Source organism: Rousettus aegyptiacus, unplaced genomic scaffold (assembly GCF_014176215.1).
Source record: "Rousettus aegyptiacus isolate mRouAeg1 unplaced genomic scaffold, mRouAeg1.p scaffold_m13_p_9, whole genome shotgun sequence".
Classification (NCBI taxonomy): domain Eukaryota; kingdom Metazoa; phylum Chordata; class Mammalia; order Chiroptera; family Pteropodidae; genus Rousettus; species Rousettus aegyptiacus.
Window position 1 is genome coordinate 51695904 of NW_023416312.1, and position 18820 is coordinate 51714723.

Here is an 18820-nt window from a genome sequence, read left to right on the forward strand (position 1 = left end):
GCATACTTGCGTTTGTTTCAATTTATTAGGTAGGGCTGCTATGTCTCCTGTTCTTAGTAGAGCAGCCTTAGGCAGTAGGTGTGCTGTGGGTTACCATGGCACAGTCTTCCCTGGTCACCCGAGCTAGGAGTTCCATGTATGTCCATTATATGGATTGTGTGTACTCTCCTGTTGTAGTAGAGCCTTGGTCGCTGTTTGCTCATCAATGGTAGGGATTGACTCTCAGACTGATTGATTGTGATGGCTGGCAGTGACCAGTAGAGGTGCTGTTGTGCAGGGACTGACCCTACAGAGCAGGATTTGCTTTAGCAGGGCTCTGGTAACTGCTCTGTCTGCCCTTTGGGTGTGTTGTCCTCAGATGTGACCACAGGTAGTGCTCTAGCTCAGACCAAAGCTGGCTACCAGGCATGCAAGCTAGGGCCTCCTGGGAGGGGTCCTGTCACAGGCCAAGTTCACCTGCAGCCTACACCCTGCCTTATGGCCACCGGGCATGAACCACCTAGAAATCCACAGCGGCAACCACACATACTGGTTTTAAAAGTGCTTCAAGAGGCCAAACCACTAATTGAAGCCAGTTTCTGCTAGTGCTGGGCTTAGCAGGAGGTATGGGGCAAGCTGAGGCCAGATGCTGCTTGTTTTGGTTTTGTAATCCTTTGAGAAATTTTAGGAAAGTCATAGCATAAGCCAAGACAGGCTGTTTGTATGGAAAATCCCCTGGAAGTGACTTGGATGGGCCTGCAAATTGGGAGGAGCAAGATCTCAAAGACTCAGCAGAGCAAAGTGTTAACAAGGTTAATGGAAATTCAGATATGGCAGCCCCCTGGGTCTGCAAGCCAAGTGGGTTAGGGCTCAACAAAGGAACAATGCTCTCTGTCTGTATTTCTGTCTGGGAAAAAGCTGCCCATTCAGTTCAGGCCTTACCCCAAAGCCCAACAACTCAGTTCTTCCCTTTCAAGCTGCTGACTCAGCGCTGGAGCTCAGAGCCAGTGAGTCTGTCAGTGAGTAAGTTTGTGCCCAGGCCTCTTAAGAGGAAAGGCTGCAACTCCCTCAGCCCTCAATCTCACTCTGTCACAATCTCTACCAATTTTCACAGCCAGAAGTTGTGGAGACTTTTTGAGGCACTGGAACTTTTGGCTGATGAGTCTGACGTGGGGCAGGGACTCCTTGCTCTGCCAGGGGGTTGGGGGGGAAACCTCTGCAGTTGACACATTTCTCCCAACTCTCAACTGCCACACACAGGTGTGAGACCAGTTCGTTTCATATCTCTGCCCCTGCTACCAGTCTCTGAGTGGCCTCTTCTTTGAGTCTCCAATTGTAGAGCTTCTGTTCAGCTAGACTTCAGGTAACTCCCAATTACAGGTATTCTGTAGTGTAGTTATAATTTTGATGTGGTCGTGAGAGGAGGCAAGCATAGAGTTTACCTACTTCTCCATCTTAACTAGAAACCTCTAAATCAGATACTATTTATTTAAAATATAAATATAAATATATATATATATATATATATATATATATATATATATATATATATATCACTTTTGACACTTGCAATCCAGGTATAACACTTCAAATTATAGTTAAAATCAGAATAAGTGATTTGATTGTTTTGCTTTGGAAACCCACAGTGTGATTTGGGTGTTTGACTTAATTAACAAATTTTTCTTCAGTTTCCACAAATGAAAGTACATGTAGAACTTGAAATTAATTCTATGTAAAAAAAAACATAAGGTAAAGTAGAATCACTTTTGGAGTTTTTTCAGCAAATTGAGACTGTGCAAAATGTTTGAACAGTGATAATTTCTCTGCATGATCAAGTACATACATAGAAGCTGAATAAGAAAGTATTGCTACTTAAAAGATCGAGTGATCAAGGGACCTGCCTAGAACATTGGAATTGTCACTTTTTACACATCCTTGTGTCATAATGTTTTATTTGAGCACAATGAGCATTAGAAGACTAGATAGGAATTGCATACATTTTAAATAAATGCCTTGGTTGGTCATAGTTTAGATTCTCTTAGACTGAATTTCAGTCAAATTCTTAGCAATGCTAATCTGCATATTTGACCTAATTCTTGTATCAATTCCTCAACCTACCTAGCAGAAACATTATAATTTTATGTTTGAAAAACTTAGCCAAGTAAAGGGAGAGATTGATACTTATGAATTCAAGCGAATATGGAATCAAATTTATACTATATGAAAGATTTATATTTCTTTCCTTATTATGCAAAAAGTAGAGCTTAAATAATATTTTATCTTTTAATGATATGCTCTTTTTACAAATACCAAAAATATATTTATAGTTTGAGTATCTAAAGAGCCATTATCTTGAATCTGTGTCTTCTAAACACAAGGTACAGATGAATTCTAAGACAGATAGCATTTGGTTTATTTAAAAATCCTTTTAACATGTCTTATGCAGTCAGTTAATCTGTCATACTGATAAAATAAGTCCTTCATACTTCTCTTCCTGTGCATATAAACTTTTATTTAATTCATTTTGAAATATCTTGCTTCTACTTTTCATTTCCTCTTCACATTTGTAGCACTGTCTTTTATGCTTTGTTCTTTGCTGACATAAAATATTTATCAACATATCATCTAAGAAGGTTGGTACTCCACAGTAGATACCCAATGTTTCACCGGTGGAAAAAAAGTCTCTTGTTTATTCCTAAAATCTCCTTCCAGGTTTCCATATGTCAGGTGTATCCATTGATATTTGAAATATAAAACTACATAATTTGATAGATAACAATTATGCATGGATATTGACATTAAACACTAGATTTTAAAATAATTTAGAATAAAAATTTAAAAATCATATTTCTTTTAATATGGAGCAAGCATGAATTTGGATTTTACTTCATTTTTTTAATTGTCCTAATGGAAAAACAGGTCTTGCAATATATTTACTTTTTACTTTTTTTTCAATACAATGTCCCAAGTTGTTAAAAAACAATTTAACTAGCCTGAGACCTTTTTTAACAGCCTATTGTTTTAAGACTAACTCCTTTCCCAAATGTTAAAATACAACATGTAAATAACCAGTTAGTTCCAAGAATGAAAATTTCTGCCAAAGCTTGTGATTGTCTTCTGTCCAAAAAATCAATCTCTCTCTCTCTCTCTCTCTCTCTCTCTCTCTCTCTCTCTCTCTCTCTCGCTCTCGCTCTCTCTCTCTATATATATATGAAAGAATACAGAGTAGACAATTAAAAAATCCTCAATTATTAAAAATTACCAGCTTGGTACCATGATTCAACTGGTATTAATTTACTGTGATTACAAGAAATCGCAACTTCAGGAGATGCTATTATAGCATATGAGAAGATGAAAATGTATTCATAAAGAGAATCATCAAGTCGAATTGCACTTCCAACATCATATTTTTTTATTTCAATCATTTTATCTGTTAAAATATGTGACATGTAGATACTTATATATGCACCATACAATAATCAATATATTTGGTATTTTCTAAGTAGTTTATCCAGATACATCTCTCTAAATTGATGTATTGAGAAAGAAATACTATCCATATGTAATGTTCACTATCTTTCTCATTTTGCAGAGAATTTAAAAATAAAATTGATAGAACATTGCTTTGGAGAACTATAGAATATTTATTACAGTGAAAAATAGAATTTTATTGAAAGTAGTTTATGTTTCTTGTAGATTTTGAAAAATCATGCTTCCATGTATAAAAATGTATCTATTTCTGCCCAAAGTAGAGTTAAAGCAGATATTTTTGAAATAATAATTATATGATGTGTTTTCTTTCTGGTTTTCTGTTGCATAGGCAATATGTAATAGAAAAAAATGTAATATGTTTATAATATACATATAGATGTGTATAAAATATAAACATAAACCTATCTCCAGTGAAGTATCTTTGTCTCAAAACTGTATCCTATGGAATGTACAGAGCCTAATATATTTTATCTAGGCATCTATTCATGTATAAGGGCAAAATAATCTGTAGAATTTACAAAATTGATTTTCACTCATGAAATAATAACTTTAATGTTTTAGTAAAAGCCATTTCCTGATATCACGTCCACTTATGCTATACAGAGATTTTAATTACTTATTCTTTTTCTTTATACTACAGTGGATTTTTAAATGAGTTTGCTATAGAGCAAGCAGGTTGGTGAAAATATGAGGGAAAGTTTACAAATGTTTTTTTTTTTTTACTCTACTTCTTTTTAAAAGAACATTATATTAGCTTCTGAGCTGAGACAAGATCAGACGTGTTAAGGATGATATGGCAATAGATAGACTTATATGTGGGATATTAAACTGAAAGCAACAAATGAACAAGACAAACAAACAAAAACTCATTGACACAAAAGTAAGAGGTTACCAGAGGGAAAGTGGGAAGTGAGGAAGTAAATAAGGGTAAAAGGGGTCAAATATATGGTGAAGGAAGGAAATCTGACTTTGGGTAGCGAACACACAATGCAATATACATATCGTGCGTTATTCAATTGTACACTTGAAACCTATATATAATTTTATTAACCAATATCACCCCAATAAGTTTAATAAAAAAGAAAAGAATATTATAGTACATGTCTGTAAATATAATTGAGATTTATGTCTGTTATTTTTCTATGTACACAACTAATAGTTTTGTTGACAAGCCAGCCAAAAGCTTCTAAAATTGGATAAACTGATTTAAAAAAAATATTTAATTTCACAAGGAAGAGATTAAAAAACTTAAATTCTTTAGTAGTGTACAGATTATACACTATTACCTTGGAAGTATGTATTATATCTGTATTAAATCAAGCAAGAGAACATACCTTAAAAATCAATTTCTCTTTAGACCCAAAGACCAGAGACACTACCCAGTCCTGTTTTAAAATGTTCTTAATTTAGAATTCATCCAGTCATGAACAGATTGAATATTACAAGGTGTGAAATGTTTGAGAGCTGCAGTTGTTTCAAATATTTTGTGTAGCTTAGAGGCAAATTTCAGAAATGTTGATTTCTTAATATTTTCTTTGCCAAAGAAAGTAATGGATACAGTCCTGAAACTTTTGCTTTTGGAATGTCTCAAAATCATTTAATTTTGTATATTATCAGAACTTCTTCATACACCTCTTTAGGTAGTATAACCAAGGCCTTGGTAGGAACTTTCCATGGAGTGCAAAACCAATTCCCACTTTTACTTTCATGAAAAGCTCAGTCCTTAACTGTTTTAATTTCTTGAGTGCCTTTCTGAGAGTCAGCTTAATCCTTAAAAGAAGGGGCTTCTCCCTTTAAACAACCAAACTAAAACAAGAGGTTTTGAAATTAATATTTGTGCTGTTTAGAACAATTTTACCATGTGATTAACGAAGCCAAATTATTTGGAGAAAAACAGGTGACAAAATAATATGGTCACATGAGGTGTTTTTCTCCTAAGGTATCCAGTCCGGTATAATTCAGAATTTTTCTTATCTTAATTATAACTCTCAAAAAGAATTATTATAATTGGGTAGATTCATTCCACATGGTTTTGAACTGTTTAAAACATTAAGGACAGATTTTGCGATGACACTATTTTTGTCTTAAATCTTTAAGGAAAAGAATAATTTACATTCCATTTTGCTTTAGGACCAAGTTGAATTACAGATTACTATTTTTAATAGGCATTATCAATTTTTTCAAACTTGTCAAGATTTTAATTCTTAAATTATGTTTTTCTCTTGTTCTTACCTTGTCAATTGGTGTGTACATGAGGAGGTAAATTACATTTAATATTTATCTAAATTGGAATTTCCCATGGATACATTATAAAAACACTGATTTTTGAAACTCCATGCAATAAAGATTTGCCTTGGGCAAATAGGTTTGAATACACATATTGTTTCCATCTCTTGGAAATTATCAATAAATGGTCATTTTTCATAGTGTGTGACTTCTTTAGTAGAGAAAACACAGTTAATTTTATTTCTTCCTCTAATTGTGTGGCTCTTAGACAAATAATTTCATTTTCTTTTACCTTTTAAATTATTTTTATTGAGATATAAATGACATATAACATGGTGCAAATTTAAGTTGTATAGTGTGTCAATTTCATACATTTGTATATTGCAATATGATTACCACTATAGCTTGAACTAATACATCTAACACATCAGATAATTATCATTTATTTTTTGAGGTGAGGACATTTATGATCTAGACTCTTAGCAATTTTGAAGTATATAATACAGTATTATTAACTATAATCACTATGCGGTGCTTTCGATCTCCAGAACTTATTCATCTTTGAGTTGCAAGTTTGTACCCTTTAAGTCATTTCATTTCTCTTGATTCCATTTCCTCATATACTGAGTATGATGACTTGTCAAGGCTCTGGTCATTGGCCTGGAAACTTATTTTATTCTAGGTAAAATGTAAGTTGTATCTTTTTGGATTCTGAAGTGCTTGGGTACTGTCAACATAAAAAAAATGATGTTTGAAAGTACTATTTGTAATAGTGGTAAATATAACCCCTAGATAAAAAGCTAGAAAATGTAGCCAGTGATTTGTGAATTAGGAAGATTTTGTGAATAGGAGAAATGAACTATTTCAGAAATTTAGAAACATTCAGCTCTAAGCAATAAAGGAAAAGGAGTCATTTGGTATGGCCGAGCAGAAATTTTGTCAACCAATATCTTATTAATGTAGAAAATGGTAATTGTATATTTAATGAAAATGTTTCATTCTAATTTCTAAGATTTTATTTACATCTATGATAAAGACAACACTATGATTTTAGTTGTTGTCAATTTTGAAATTAATATTTATTGATCTAGTAGTAAACTAATTTTTACAGAAACTCAGGACCCAGGGAGATACGGATGGAAATTTAGTATACAGAGATGAGAATTTTATGTTTGCAACATTGTCTTCACTGTAAATTAGATGCTCATTATATTAATCATCTTGAAGCTTTCTGCATTTGTAGCCTTAACTTTTCATACAATTGGAACAGAAAATTAGATTTGAGCTTCACTATTTTTGTGGTTCAGACTCTATGCAATTTACATAAGTACAATAATGCCAGTTATTAGTTTTGCAATCAACAGGAAACACACTGGGGTGATTTGAATTATAAATCAAGAAGAATTGAATCTCTTTGGCATATACCGTAGAATGTTTTACAATTAGCATGATTCAAAGAAAACTAGGTATTGGCTTGTTAATTTGGTATTAAAATCTTCAAGTATGTTGTGTTTTTTTATACCGAGTTTGAAAAGTTATATGACCTTCAGTACATACACATGTAGGGCTGGCATAAAAAAATGAGGAAATACTTCTCAAAACTTAGCCCATAGTAACTTAGAATATATGTTAAGTTTTACATAAATCAAAACTCCAATAACCGGTGCTGGGAATACTGGAAAGCCACATGCAAAGGAATGGATCTAGACTACTGTCTATTGCCACACACCACAATTAACTCAAAATGGATCAAAACCCAAATATATAACTTAAAACAACAAGTTGCATAGAAGAAAACATAGGCACTCACCTCATGGACCTTGGATTTAGAGAAGATTTCATGAATTTGAACTTAAAAGCAAGAGAAGCCAAAAGAAAAAATAAATTAATGGGACTATATCAAACTAAAAAGTTTCTACACAGCAAAAGAAACCAACAACAAGGCAAAATAGCAATCATTCAAATGGGAGAATATGTTTGCAAACGCCTCCAATAAGGGCCCAATATCCGAAATATACAAATAATTCATACTACTCAACAACAACAAAAACAAAAATGGGAAAAGAACCTGAACAAACATTTCTCCCAAGAAGATATACAAATACCCAACAGACATATGAAGAGATGCTCAACTTCCCTAGCTATTAGGGAAATGTGAACCAAAACCACAATGAGATACCATCTCGCAAACTGATAGAATGGCTATCAACAACAGAACAAGTAATAACAAGTGTTGGAGAGGTTGTTGGAGAAAAAGGAACCCTCATACACTGCTTTTGGGAATGTAAATTGCTACAATCAGTACCAATTTATATTCAGTATGGAGGTTCAGTATGGAGGTTCCTCAGAAAACAGAAAACAGAATTGAATTACCTTGTGATGCAGCAATCCCTCTTCTGGGTATCTATCCTGAAAACATTTATCCAAAAAAATATATACACCCCGACGTTCATAGTAGCATTTTCACAGTGGCCAGGGCATAGAAGCAACCAAAATGTCCTACAATACATGATTGGATAAAGACGTTGTACATACATACAATGGAATATTACTCAGCTATAAGAAAGGTGAAATATTGTCATTTGCAACAACATGGATGAATCTCGACATTATCATTCTAAGAGAACTAACTTAGAAAAAGTTGAGAACCATATGATTTCATTCATATGTGGGCTATAAAACTAAAAGTAACAAATACGCATGACTAACAGAGACTCATGGACATGGACAGTGGATTAGTGGTTACCAGAGGGGAAAGGGAAATGGAAGAGGTACATAGGGCTAAAGGAGGTCAAATATTTGGTGGCAGAAAGAAATTTAACTTTGGGTGGTGAATATATAATGCAATATACATATAACATATTATTGAATTGTATACTTGACACCTATATAATGTTATTCACCAATGTCACCCCAATAATTTAAATAAAATTATACATGATTAAGAAACTGCAACCATTACTACTTTTTTGAAGTAAATGTTAATTATGGATTGATGCATGGTACTTGATCAACAACACTATGCTAACATTATCAGTTTTGTGGTAAGCTCTTTTGAACCTTAAGGTATTCAAACATTTTCTATATTTATCATAATTCTTTCACATTTAGGCAGGTGTTTCTACTGTGTGTTGGGTACTTAAATATTTGTGTTAGGATTTTGAAGGAAATATTAAAATGTTTTTGTATAGAATAATATAACGTGTTTTGGTATTGTTCTCATGATAAATTTTAGCAATTTTATATGTCTAGAATGGGAGCTACATTCTTTGTTACAAAATGTATGTCTTCTTAATTTGAATTTTGTAGTACAAGAATCCCAGTACTTTCTGTTGTTTTAATTCACTAATTAAGATTCTTGTGCTATAAATTCAGAAAATAATATAAAAAACTCAGTTACATTTTAAACCAAGAACTTATACAAACTTAAATTTCATAATATTGCATTTGTGTAAAAATAACGATACCCGAACTATTGTGTTTAAATTTATTAATTAATAAATTTAATTTGAGAATACTTAATAACCTAAAAATAATTTTCTTGGTGAACACAAATTTACCTTGTTAGATACATTCATTTTATGTATTAGTAGAATTACATTTTAAGTTACACATAGATGATATGCATAGTCATTCATAACATAATATTTGATTGCAATAATTAGTGAAATATTTAATTTCAGTCATAATGATTCACATCGATTATAATATCTCAAGGGACAAGGACTGCTTATCTTGATTGTGCAAAAATCTTGAGCAGTGTAGATACTTCAAAAATGTAAACTTCATTACCTCATTACTTCTCTGCCTAAAGCGGCTTTTCTTTTTCATGCCAATATATTTGAAAACTCTATCTTTAAATATTACAAGTTCCTATTTATTCCAATAATAAATTAGAATATTTTATGTGTGTGTGCACACTCACATATGCTCACAGTACTTATTAAGAAGCAGCCTGAGATTTAGGGATACATTTGGAGATGTTTATTTTAGGAAAAAATTCTCATGGCTATAATGACTGTTTCTATTTCTGTTTTAGCATAAAATATTGCTTTGGAGGAGGAGTTCCCTTTTTTGACCATGTTTCATGTGATGAATTTAAGTGTCTCTTAGGGTCAGTCTTGACAATTTTATGCAGATCTGTTTATTCTCCTGGATTTTTAGGACAAATTGACCAATATTTGACTTTAGTAAGTTAAAACCAATTCTTATTTTTTAGCTTGAGAGCTAAAGGTCTCCTGGGATAAGTTTTTTTTTTAATATGTTTGTTTTCTTTCTATTGTTGTCACGTCACTTGTTCTGCTTCTTTTATTGATACCTCCTTAACCCTAGATGTAAGTCCAGATCTATCACCTTCATTTTTTTTTTGGTATTTTCAGTTACCAAATTAGAAAGGATTTGATAAGTGAGGTCTAGACTACACTGAAATTGCAGTCTTAAAAATGAAAGCAAGTAAGCACTTCATTACTTCTCTACCTAAAGCAGCCTTTCTTTCTCATTCCAGTATATTTGAAAACTCTGAAGTTAAATATTACAAGAATTGCTTATTTATTCCAATAATAAATTTGAATATTTGTGTGTGTGTGTGTGTGTGTGTGCGCGCGCGCGCACGTGCTCACAGTACTTATCATTGAAGTAGGACCATTATTTGAGAGGTGGAGGTTGGGGAATTGTATTTAGATGATCAATCTTACCCACAATGTCTTGTTAAAGACATTGTATATCAAAGACACTTAAAATGTGCAATGTTCTCTCATTAATCCTCATATTGCATAAAAAAATTACTTTCACCTATGTTTTTCTGTCTATCTCTGACATATTCCTTCTAAGCATTTCATATGTGCTTAGTTTAATAGCATTCTAATGTTATTCAAAATATATTTTTAAACAAGTTCAAAATATTTATCTGTAAAGTTTTTGTCCTTATAAGCATATTATTAAATATATCCAAAAACCATTTTTACTTATGGCCTTATATTTTATAAAAAATATATCTGAGTCTTGTTTAGATCATCACATATCCAAGTTTTTATAAACATATAATCATTTTGTTTAAAAACATTTTCTGCTATTTATTCTAGGACAAGCATTATCTCACAGTATTTGCATTTATCTATCTATCTATCTATCTATCTATCTATCTATCTATTTTATTGGAGTAACATTAGTTAATACAATTATATAATTTTCATATGTACATTATAATTTAACATCTGCATATTCTATTGTGTGTTTCCCACCCAAAGTCCAGTTTCCTTCAGATACCATATATTTAATCCCCTTTACCCATTTAACTCTCCCCCAACCCTCTATATTTAGATCCCTTTTACCCCATCTACCTCCCCACTCCTTCCCCACCCCATCCCCCACCCTCTGGTAACCACTAGTCTATAGTCCATGTTCATGAGTTGTTGTTTGTTTGCCCTATTCCCTTGTTGCTTTTAGGTTTATATCCCACATATAAGTGATATCATGTGATTTTCAACTTTTTCTATCTGGCTTATTTCACTTAGCATGATCATCTTGAGTTCCATCCATGTTATTGCAAGTGGCAGAATTTCATCTCTTCTTATAGATGAGTAATATTCCATTGTATATGTGTACCAAAATTTCTTTATCCAATCATCTATTGTAGGATACTTTGGTTGCTTCCATGTCCTGGCCACTGTGAATAATCCTGCTATGAACATTGGCGTGTGAATATCTTTATGGATATGATTTTTTAAGTCTTTGGGGTAAATACCCAGTAGAAAGATTGCTGGATCATACGGTAGATCAATTCTTAGTTTTTTGAGGCGGTATCAATTCGCAGTCCCACCCACAGAGTATGAGGGTTCCTTTTACTCCACATCCTCTCCAGCATTTCTTATTACTTGGTCTGTTGATCATAGCCATTCTAACAGGTGTGAAATGGTATCTCATTGTGGTCTTGATTTGCATTTTCCTAATAGTTAGCGATGTTGAGCATCTTTTCATATATTTGTTGGCCATTTATATGTCCTCTGAGGAGAAGTGTCTGTTCAGATCCTCTGCCCATTTTTTGATTGGATCATTTTTTGTTTGTTTGTTTGTGGTTATTGAGTCCTATGAATTCTTTATATATTTTGGATATTAGTCCCTTATCGGAGGCGTTGCTTACAAATATATATTCCCATTCAGATGGTTGTCTCTTTACCTTGTCGATGGTTTCTTTTGCTGAGCAGAAGCTTTTTAGTTTGATGTAGTCTCATTCATTTATTTTAGCTTTTACTCCCTTTGCTTTTGAAGTCAAATTCATAAAATTCATTTAAGTCCAAAATCCTTGAGTTTCATCCCTATGTTTTCTTCTATGCATTTTATGGTTTCAGGTTTTATATTCAGGTCTTTAATTCATTTTGAGTTATTTTTTTGTACATGGTGATAGACAACAATATAGTTTCATTTTTTTGCATATGGCTTTCCAGTTTTGCCAGCACCATTTATGTAAGAGGTTTTCCTTCCTCTACTGTGTGGTTTCCACTTTTTGTCAAAAATTATTTGCCCACATAAACATGGGTTTACTTCTGTACTCTCGATTCTGTTCCACTGGTCTGTGTGTCTGTTTTGCTGTCAATACCATGCTGTTTTGATTACTGTCCTTTTGTAATATAATTTGAAGTCGGGCAGAGTGATACCTCTAGACTCGTACTTTTTTCTCAGGATGGCTTTGGCAATTCGAGGTCTTTTATGCTTCCATATGAATCTGATGATTTTTTGTTCTATTTCTTTAGAAAATGCAGGTGGGATTTTGATGGGGATTGCATTAAATCAGTATAATGCTTTACATAATATGGTCATTTTAACTATGTTGATTCTTCCAATCCAAGAACATGAAATATCTTTTCATTTCTTTGTATTTTCTTTGATTTATTTTAATAGAGTCTTGCAGTTTTCATTATATAGGTCCTTCACTTGTTTCGTTAAATTTATTCCTATTTTATTTTTTGTTGCTGCAATTGCGAAAGGAATTATTTTTTCTACTTTTTCTGACACTTCATTATTAGAGTATAGGAAAACTATGGATTTTTTAATGTTGATTTTGTATCCAGAGACTTTACCGTATTTGCTTATTGTTTCTAGCAGTGTTCTTGTGGAGTCTTTAAAATTTTCTATATAGAGAATCATGTCATTTGCAAATAGTGACAGTTTCTCTTCTTCATTTCCTGTTTGGATTCTTTTTATATATTTCTCTTGTCTGATTGCACTTTCTAGGACCTCCAATAGTTATATCGAACAACAGTGGTGATAGTGGACAGTCTAACCTTGTTCCTGAACTTGGAAGGTTTTTAGTTTTTCACCATTAAGTATAACATTGGCTGAGGGTTTGTCATAGATGGCCTTTATTATGTTAAGATACTTTCGTTCTATACTGAATTTTGATCTCATAGTGTTTTGAATGTAGTCAATTCAATGCCTAAATCTGGAAAATAAGTATAAGGACCTCCAGGCTATCATATTCTAATTGTGAGAAATAAATAAAATTTTAGTGTGAAAATAGCTGTATTTTAGAAAAAGTGTCTCAACCAATATAAGAGTACTTCTTTTGGATCATCCTCATGTTGTTGTATGTTGATTTTTGTTTTTGTTTTTTCCCATTACTTTTTTTTTCATATCAGGTTTGGAGTCAGAGCAACCTATTAAGTCAAAAAAACATTTTTTTTCTTTATACTATGTTTCATTTAATAGATTCCATGAGAAAAACTGATTTCAGCAGAGGATTATAATTTACTATTGTAGGAAATGAAACTAGAAAATACAAGTTCTCTCAAAATGTTACATTCAACAATATTGGTGCCTTTAGTTAAAGGACCAATCATTAATTTCCAAGAGGACAGCATATAGCATAGGCTTGGTCTGATTTTAGAAAAAATATATTACCGGAGATAGATTTTATGTACAATCAGTCTTCTACCTTATTTATCTCAATCATTATACTCTCTGCAAAATGAAGTTGAAAAATATATTGTAATATATTCTAATTTACATGTTTACCTAATATAATGTGTTGAGAATAAGAGAAAATATTTATTATGTTTAACTTTATTAAACTCTCTTTTTAGCTTTCATTCCTGGACTAAAGAAAGGTACAGTAGAAACCAACACAAAACATAACCATGGTGCATGTTTCATTTTAAAATGAATTGCTATTTTGTGCTTTTTAAAAAGAACTTTTGGCCTTTTTTCTTCTCATAAAACATTGCCATTTCAACTGTTTGCTTCAAACACATTTTTCAAACTGATATTTAGAAAAGATATTTGGTTGGTTGGATATCTTGTATAACTGGATGCTTTTTCCAAGTTGTATGTAATTAATCTTTAGAAAGCAAAATTAACATAACCTTATAGTCATTTTTTTTATTTACAGTGATTACTTTCAAATTAACTACAGATTTAATTATTCATTTTTCTCCTCTGACAATGTAAACATATTCAGCATTTTGTTTGAGGAGGAATTAAAAGTCTAATTCTACTTGTATATGTTATGTACGTGCCTAACAAAATAATCCAAGTTTACATTCTTGGTGAACTTTGTAAATAATATATATTTTCTTTGCAAAATTATAATGTATAGATTACACGTGAAAATATACCAAGGTCAACAGAAAATAAATTTCTTTAACTATAGAGTTTAAGCAACCAGTTAAATATATACATAATGTTATTGTGCTGATAAAGATTTAAAATGCTACAGGATATTTTGAATGTTTCAAATATATTTGGACTCACTGTGTATATGCACCTAATTCTTTATTGTCTATTTCATATTCGGGGATGGATCTGTCACATTGTTCCATTGCTACTTAAAACAATAATGGATTACACTTCATACACTGATTTCAAAATGTAATTTACAGTCTATTGATATTTTGACCATTTAGAAATAGCACTCAAAGAATAAATCTTCCTTAAATCAGTCAGAAAACTCTAAATTATTATGTAAAGAACCTCACTTTTCATTTTAATTTTGACATATCAATACTAACATCATGTTTTATTATTTGGGGGCATTTTAAATGTTTGTAAAATGTTGCTTTGGCTTCTTTTGTATTATGTTAGAATAGTTCTCTTGTGGTCTTATATAATTGGTACTAATGCTCATGATAAATTTTTGACTATCACCTAACTAGTGGAATTTCAAACTAAATATTTTATTCCCCTTGAAGGTCTTTAGTATTCAATATTTATATGAGTAATTCAGATGAAAGTGGATGCATTACATGTGCTTTTCATTTTGTCTCTCTTCTTCTCATTAGTTTATAGGTGTTCCCTGATAGATACAGTCCAGGAACTACAATTATTGTGGTTGTGATACAAAGTCAGGGTGTTTTGATCATAACTAGTTAGAGATACAGTGGAAAGAGTATTTGAATGTGCATCAGGACACATCTGGCTAGATGTGTACATTTGGCCAACTCATTTTAGCTTAGAGTCTCCATTTTCTTTTCTCTCTCTTTTTAAAAAAATTGTAGTAATCATATTTATGCTCAAGCCTCACAAAAAAGTCATACTGCTGACATGTGATGTAATAACAATAGTCACAAACAAAAACCCAATAACAGTGTTGGAATGTATACTGTGTTCTAGACACTGTCTCTAATAATTTGCAAATGTCTTTATTTAATACAACACTTTATGTGTAAGTTCTATTATTTTCTTCATTTTTGCAGAAGTGAAAACTGAGACAAAGAAAGGTTAAATAATATAGAAATTCATATGATCATTCTAAAGAACTATACCTGTGTAAGACATTACTGTTAAATTTTTGAATCTTCATTAGGATACCAATGAGTAATGATCATTACAATTAAACTCATAGTTTAAATTCTGCTCTAGTTTACTTAGTATATTCATAAGGCAATTGGGCTTTAACTCAAAGCTTCAGTGAATCACATTAGTACATTTTCTGGTTATATTTTGTGATAATTTAATATTATTAAATGTTAGTATATAAGAGAGAAAAAAGCCCTTTTTGACTCTAATCATAAAGTTATTAAATCAAGATTATTTCATTCATTAAACTATTGGAAGCTGACTGATTACCAAGAATGACATTGAGTTATTTTCTTAAATACAAAAATACCTAGGCTCTTTCTTTCGCAGTAAAATATATATATATATATATATATATATATATATATATATATGCAAGTTATTAGTAGTAAGAAAATTACTTCTTCTACTTCTGGGGGTGATTTACTTGTCATCAAGAAAGAAATTGCAAATATATACTTATCAGTTCTTTCAGAGCAAATTCTTTTATACCTCCTTTTGAACAAAATATACATAAATAAACATTTATAAATTCATAACTATGACTGAATCTGTTTGTAAATGCCCTTTCCTTTTTTTCTGAACATGTTTTAATATAAAAGTGAGAGTTTCATTTATTGCATTTTCTATTTTCATTGAAATGTTGGGTATGAGTAATAGAATGTTAACTGATTTGTCTACCAGGGTTCATTTGCCTGCTGTCCATAGTAATGCTCAGTTATCCAAGATGATTTTTGCATATCCTTACAGTGTTTTATTAGACAATCCTTATCCTTCTGGCCCTTGGATAACTCTCAAGGATCTGTTCTTGAGCTGGGTTTCCATACTTATTGTTTGTACTCAAAGGTCAACTGTAATTTAGGAGTTCATTACTTTATACTTAAAATGTTGACTTTTGAGTAAGGAGAAACTTCTTAGGAATGAGAGTGTGCAGGGAAAGAAGATTAAGGTGGAAGGTTCTAGGAGAAACTGGCAAAATGAATTCTCTCTCAACCAATTAAATCACTTCACCTATTTTCATCTGACTACTTAATTAATACGAGTTAGTGAACATAAACATAATTCATCCTTATGCATGATAGATATGAGATTTTTCATGTCAATTAATAAGAAAAATAATGTATTTTCACAAAGTATCTTTTTTCGCTCATGGCCAGGACTTAATGAAAATGCATGTGTAAGTTTCCAAATGACAAATTTACAGCGCAGGCCATAATATTAATCCCTTCATGCTAATTTAATATCTCCCTAAATTGTCAAAGGACTGAATCAACATACAATTTTTTGTTTAAAAATTTAGTAGTAAATTCTAAAATATCATAGAACAATATTTATGAAAAGAATTAAGTCTTATGAAGCATTTGGATATTTTAATATCTAACAATGCCTTCTTTAGATAATATAAATTAAGTTCATTCCACTATATTCATTACATATTATACATTGACACGTGGAGCTAGAAAAAAATGTGCCTTGTGATAAAATTGTATTGCTTTTTAATGTTTTTTTTTCATAATGAAGAAAATAACAATAAACAAACTTGATATTATTTATCACACAAAAGTAGACTAAGAGAGAAAAATGAGTATCTTTTGGGCCCTATGAAACATTATTAAAGTTAGAAAATGAGTGTGGTACTGTAGTGTTTTCATTCTGATTAAAACTCTTGGCATAGCTTGAAACAGTATATAATCCATGAATAGAAAATTCATTCTTTAAACTTTACGTTCTAGGTTTCAACTATTTGTCTTTTTAAAATCCACGTGTGTGAAATAAATAGCCTTGCTAAGTGACATATTAGTTAGCTGCTTGTTAACAAAACATGACGTGAACATTTAAATGAGCCATAAGCATTGTAAAGGCTCTAAATACTTTTTTCTGCTAAAGCTAATTAGAATAGTAATCCTCATTTGATAAAGCATAATTTTGATATACATCACTTTTCTCTGACATTGTCTTGAAATTTATTTCTATATGACTGACATTGCAAAAGATAAAATGTTACATTTCCTTACTTTCATTTGCAGATGCCACATCAAAATCTTGGTTTATTATGAGGCAGACATTTTTGGTTGAAATATACTTTACAAATGGGTATTTTTTTCTAAGATGCACACAAAAACTAATTATCAAAATGATCTACAATTATAGTCGAGGAGTCTTGAATTTCAAGTGATTTATTATCATTGATTTTAATCTGCACAGTCAAATGGAAATATAATGAAAGACACATATGTAATTTTAAATTGTGTAGTGGCTACATTTAAAAAAGCAAAAGGTGAAATTAACTTTAATAACATATTTTATTTAACCCAATATGTCTAAAATGTCATCATTTCAACATGTATTCAATATAAAAAAATTAAAGAGCTATTTTAGATTTCTTTACAGAGTAAGTCTTGAAATCTGGTATGTATTTCACAGTTACAGCTAATCTGAATTCCAGCTAGCCTAATTTCAAGTATTCAATAGCTATGTGTGGCTAGTGGCTACTATATCAGCACAGCTTTACATCTTTTTCCAAGTCTAAGGATAACTGCTGGGTTGGGCTGCAGAGAGGAAAAAGAGACTTGGTGTACCTTGATTTGATATTATACCTTGAAGAAAAAAAAAGCAGAAAACAAGCAAAAGCCCTTGAAGCCTTTATATTTATGTTTGCTCATCTGAGAACATTTTTCCCCTCACTGGTCAAAGTTCAAAGGAAAAAAGAAAACAGGGAGAATACTATGGTTGAATTTTACTGCCATGGGCAATTAAAAAATGTTGAATGTGAAGTATTAAAGAGTTGTATAGATCAAAGTTAACACTTTAATTGCACACATTGTGTACTACTTTTGAGGCTCTTAAGAACCACAATTCATTGCATTTTACTCTCCTTCAAATTCTTCAGTTTTCAAGAGGAGCCTTCAGTAGAGAACACTGATTGGTACTAGGTAATCTGGAGTCTAGACAGGCATTGATGATTTTAGAAAGTGTATTGTATAATGTTTTAATAGTCGGTATGTATCACTACCAAAACTGGACCCAGAAGGCTGAAAAGTTTCTATCTCCCAGTTCATATAAAATGTGGTATTTCAATTTTAAAAAAATTAATAATATAATTTATCATGTTAATGTGAATGCGAGATTGTGAATTTCTAAGTTTTAAACAAGAGCCTATAATATCTTAAATAAATCTAAAATATTTATATAATAGATGTCTACATGTGGTATTTATGGTACTCATGCTCACCGGCTGTATTTCCTAGACTCACCAAGTATAACAATGATTCTAAATAGTGTTGTGTTGTCAGAGACAATTTAAAACATTTTTCTTTTCATCTGATAATCACCT

At 31.5% G+C, this 18820-nt stretch overlaps 1 protein-coding gene across 7 annotated transcripts in view; it reads left to right on the forward strand.

Moving 5' to 3' along the window:
• The window catches only part of PCDH11X (protocadherin 11 X-linked), an 802247-nt gene that overhangs the window by 649318 nt on the left and 134109 nt on the right, over window positions 1–18820 (forward strand). For 4 of the 7 annotated variants that reach the window (XM_016146853.2, XM_036226752.1, XM_036226754.1 and 1 more), the window contains one exon: window positions 13776–13799. The exons of the other annotated variants lie outside the window; for them this stretch is intronic. In XM_016146853.2, coding sequence (XP_016002339.2) covers window positions 13776–13799 — 24 coding nt within the window. The remainder of the gene's footprint in view (window positions 1–13775; window positions 13800–18820) is intronic. 7 annotated transcript variants of the gene reach the window in all.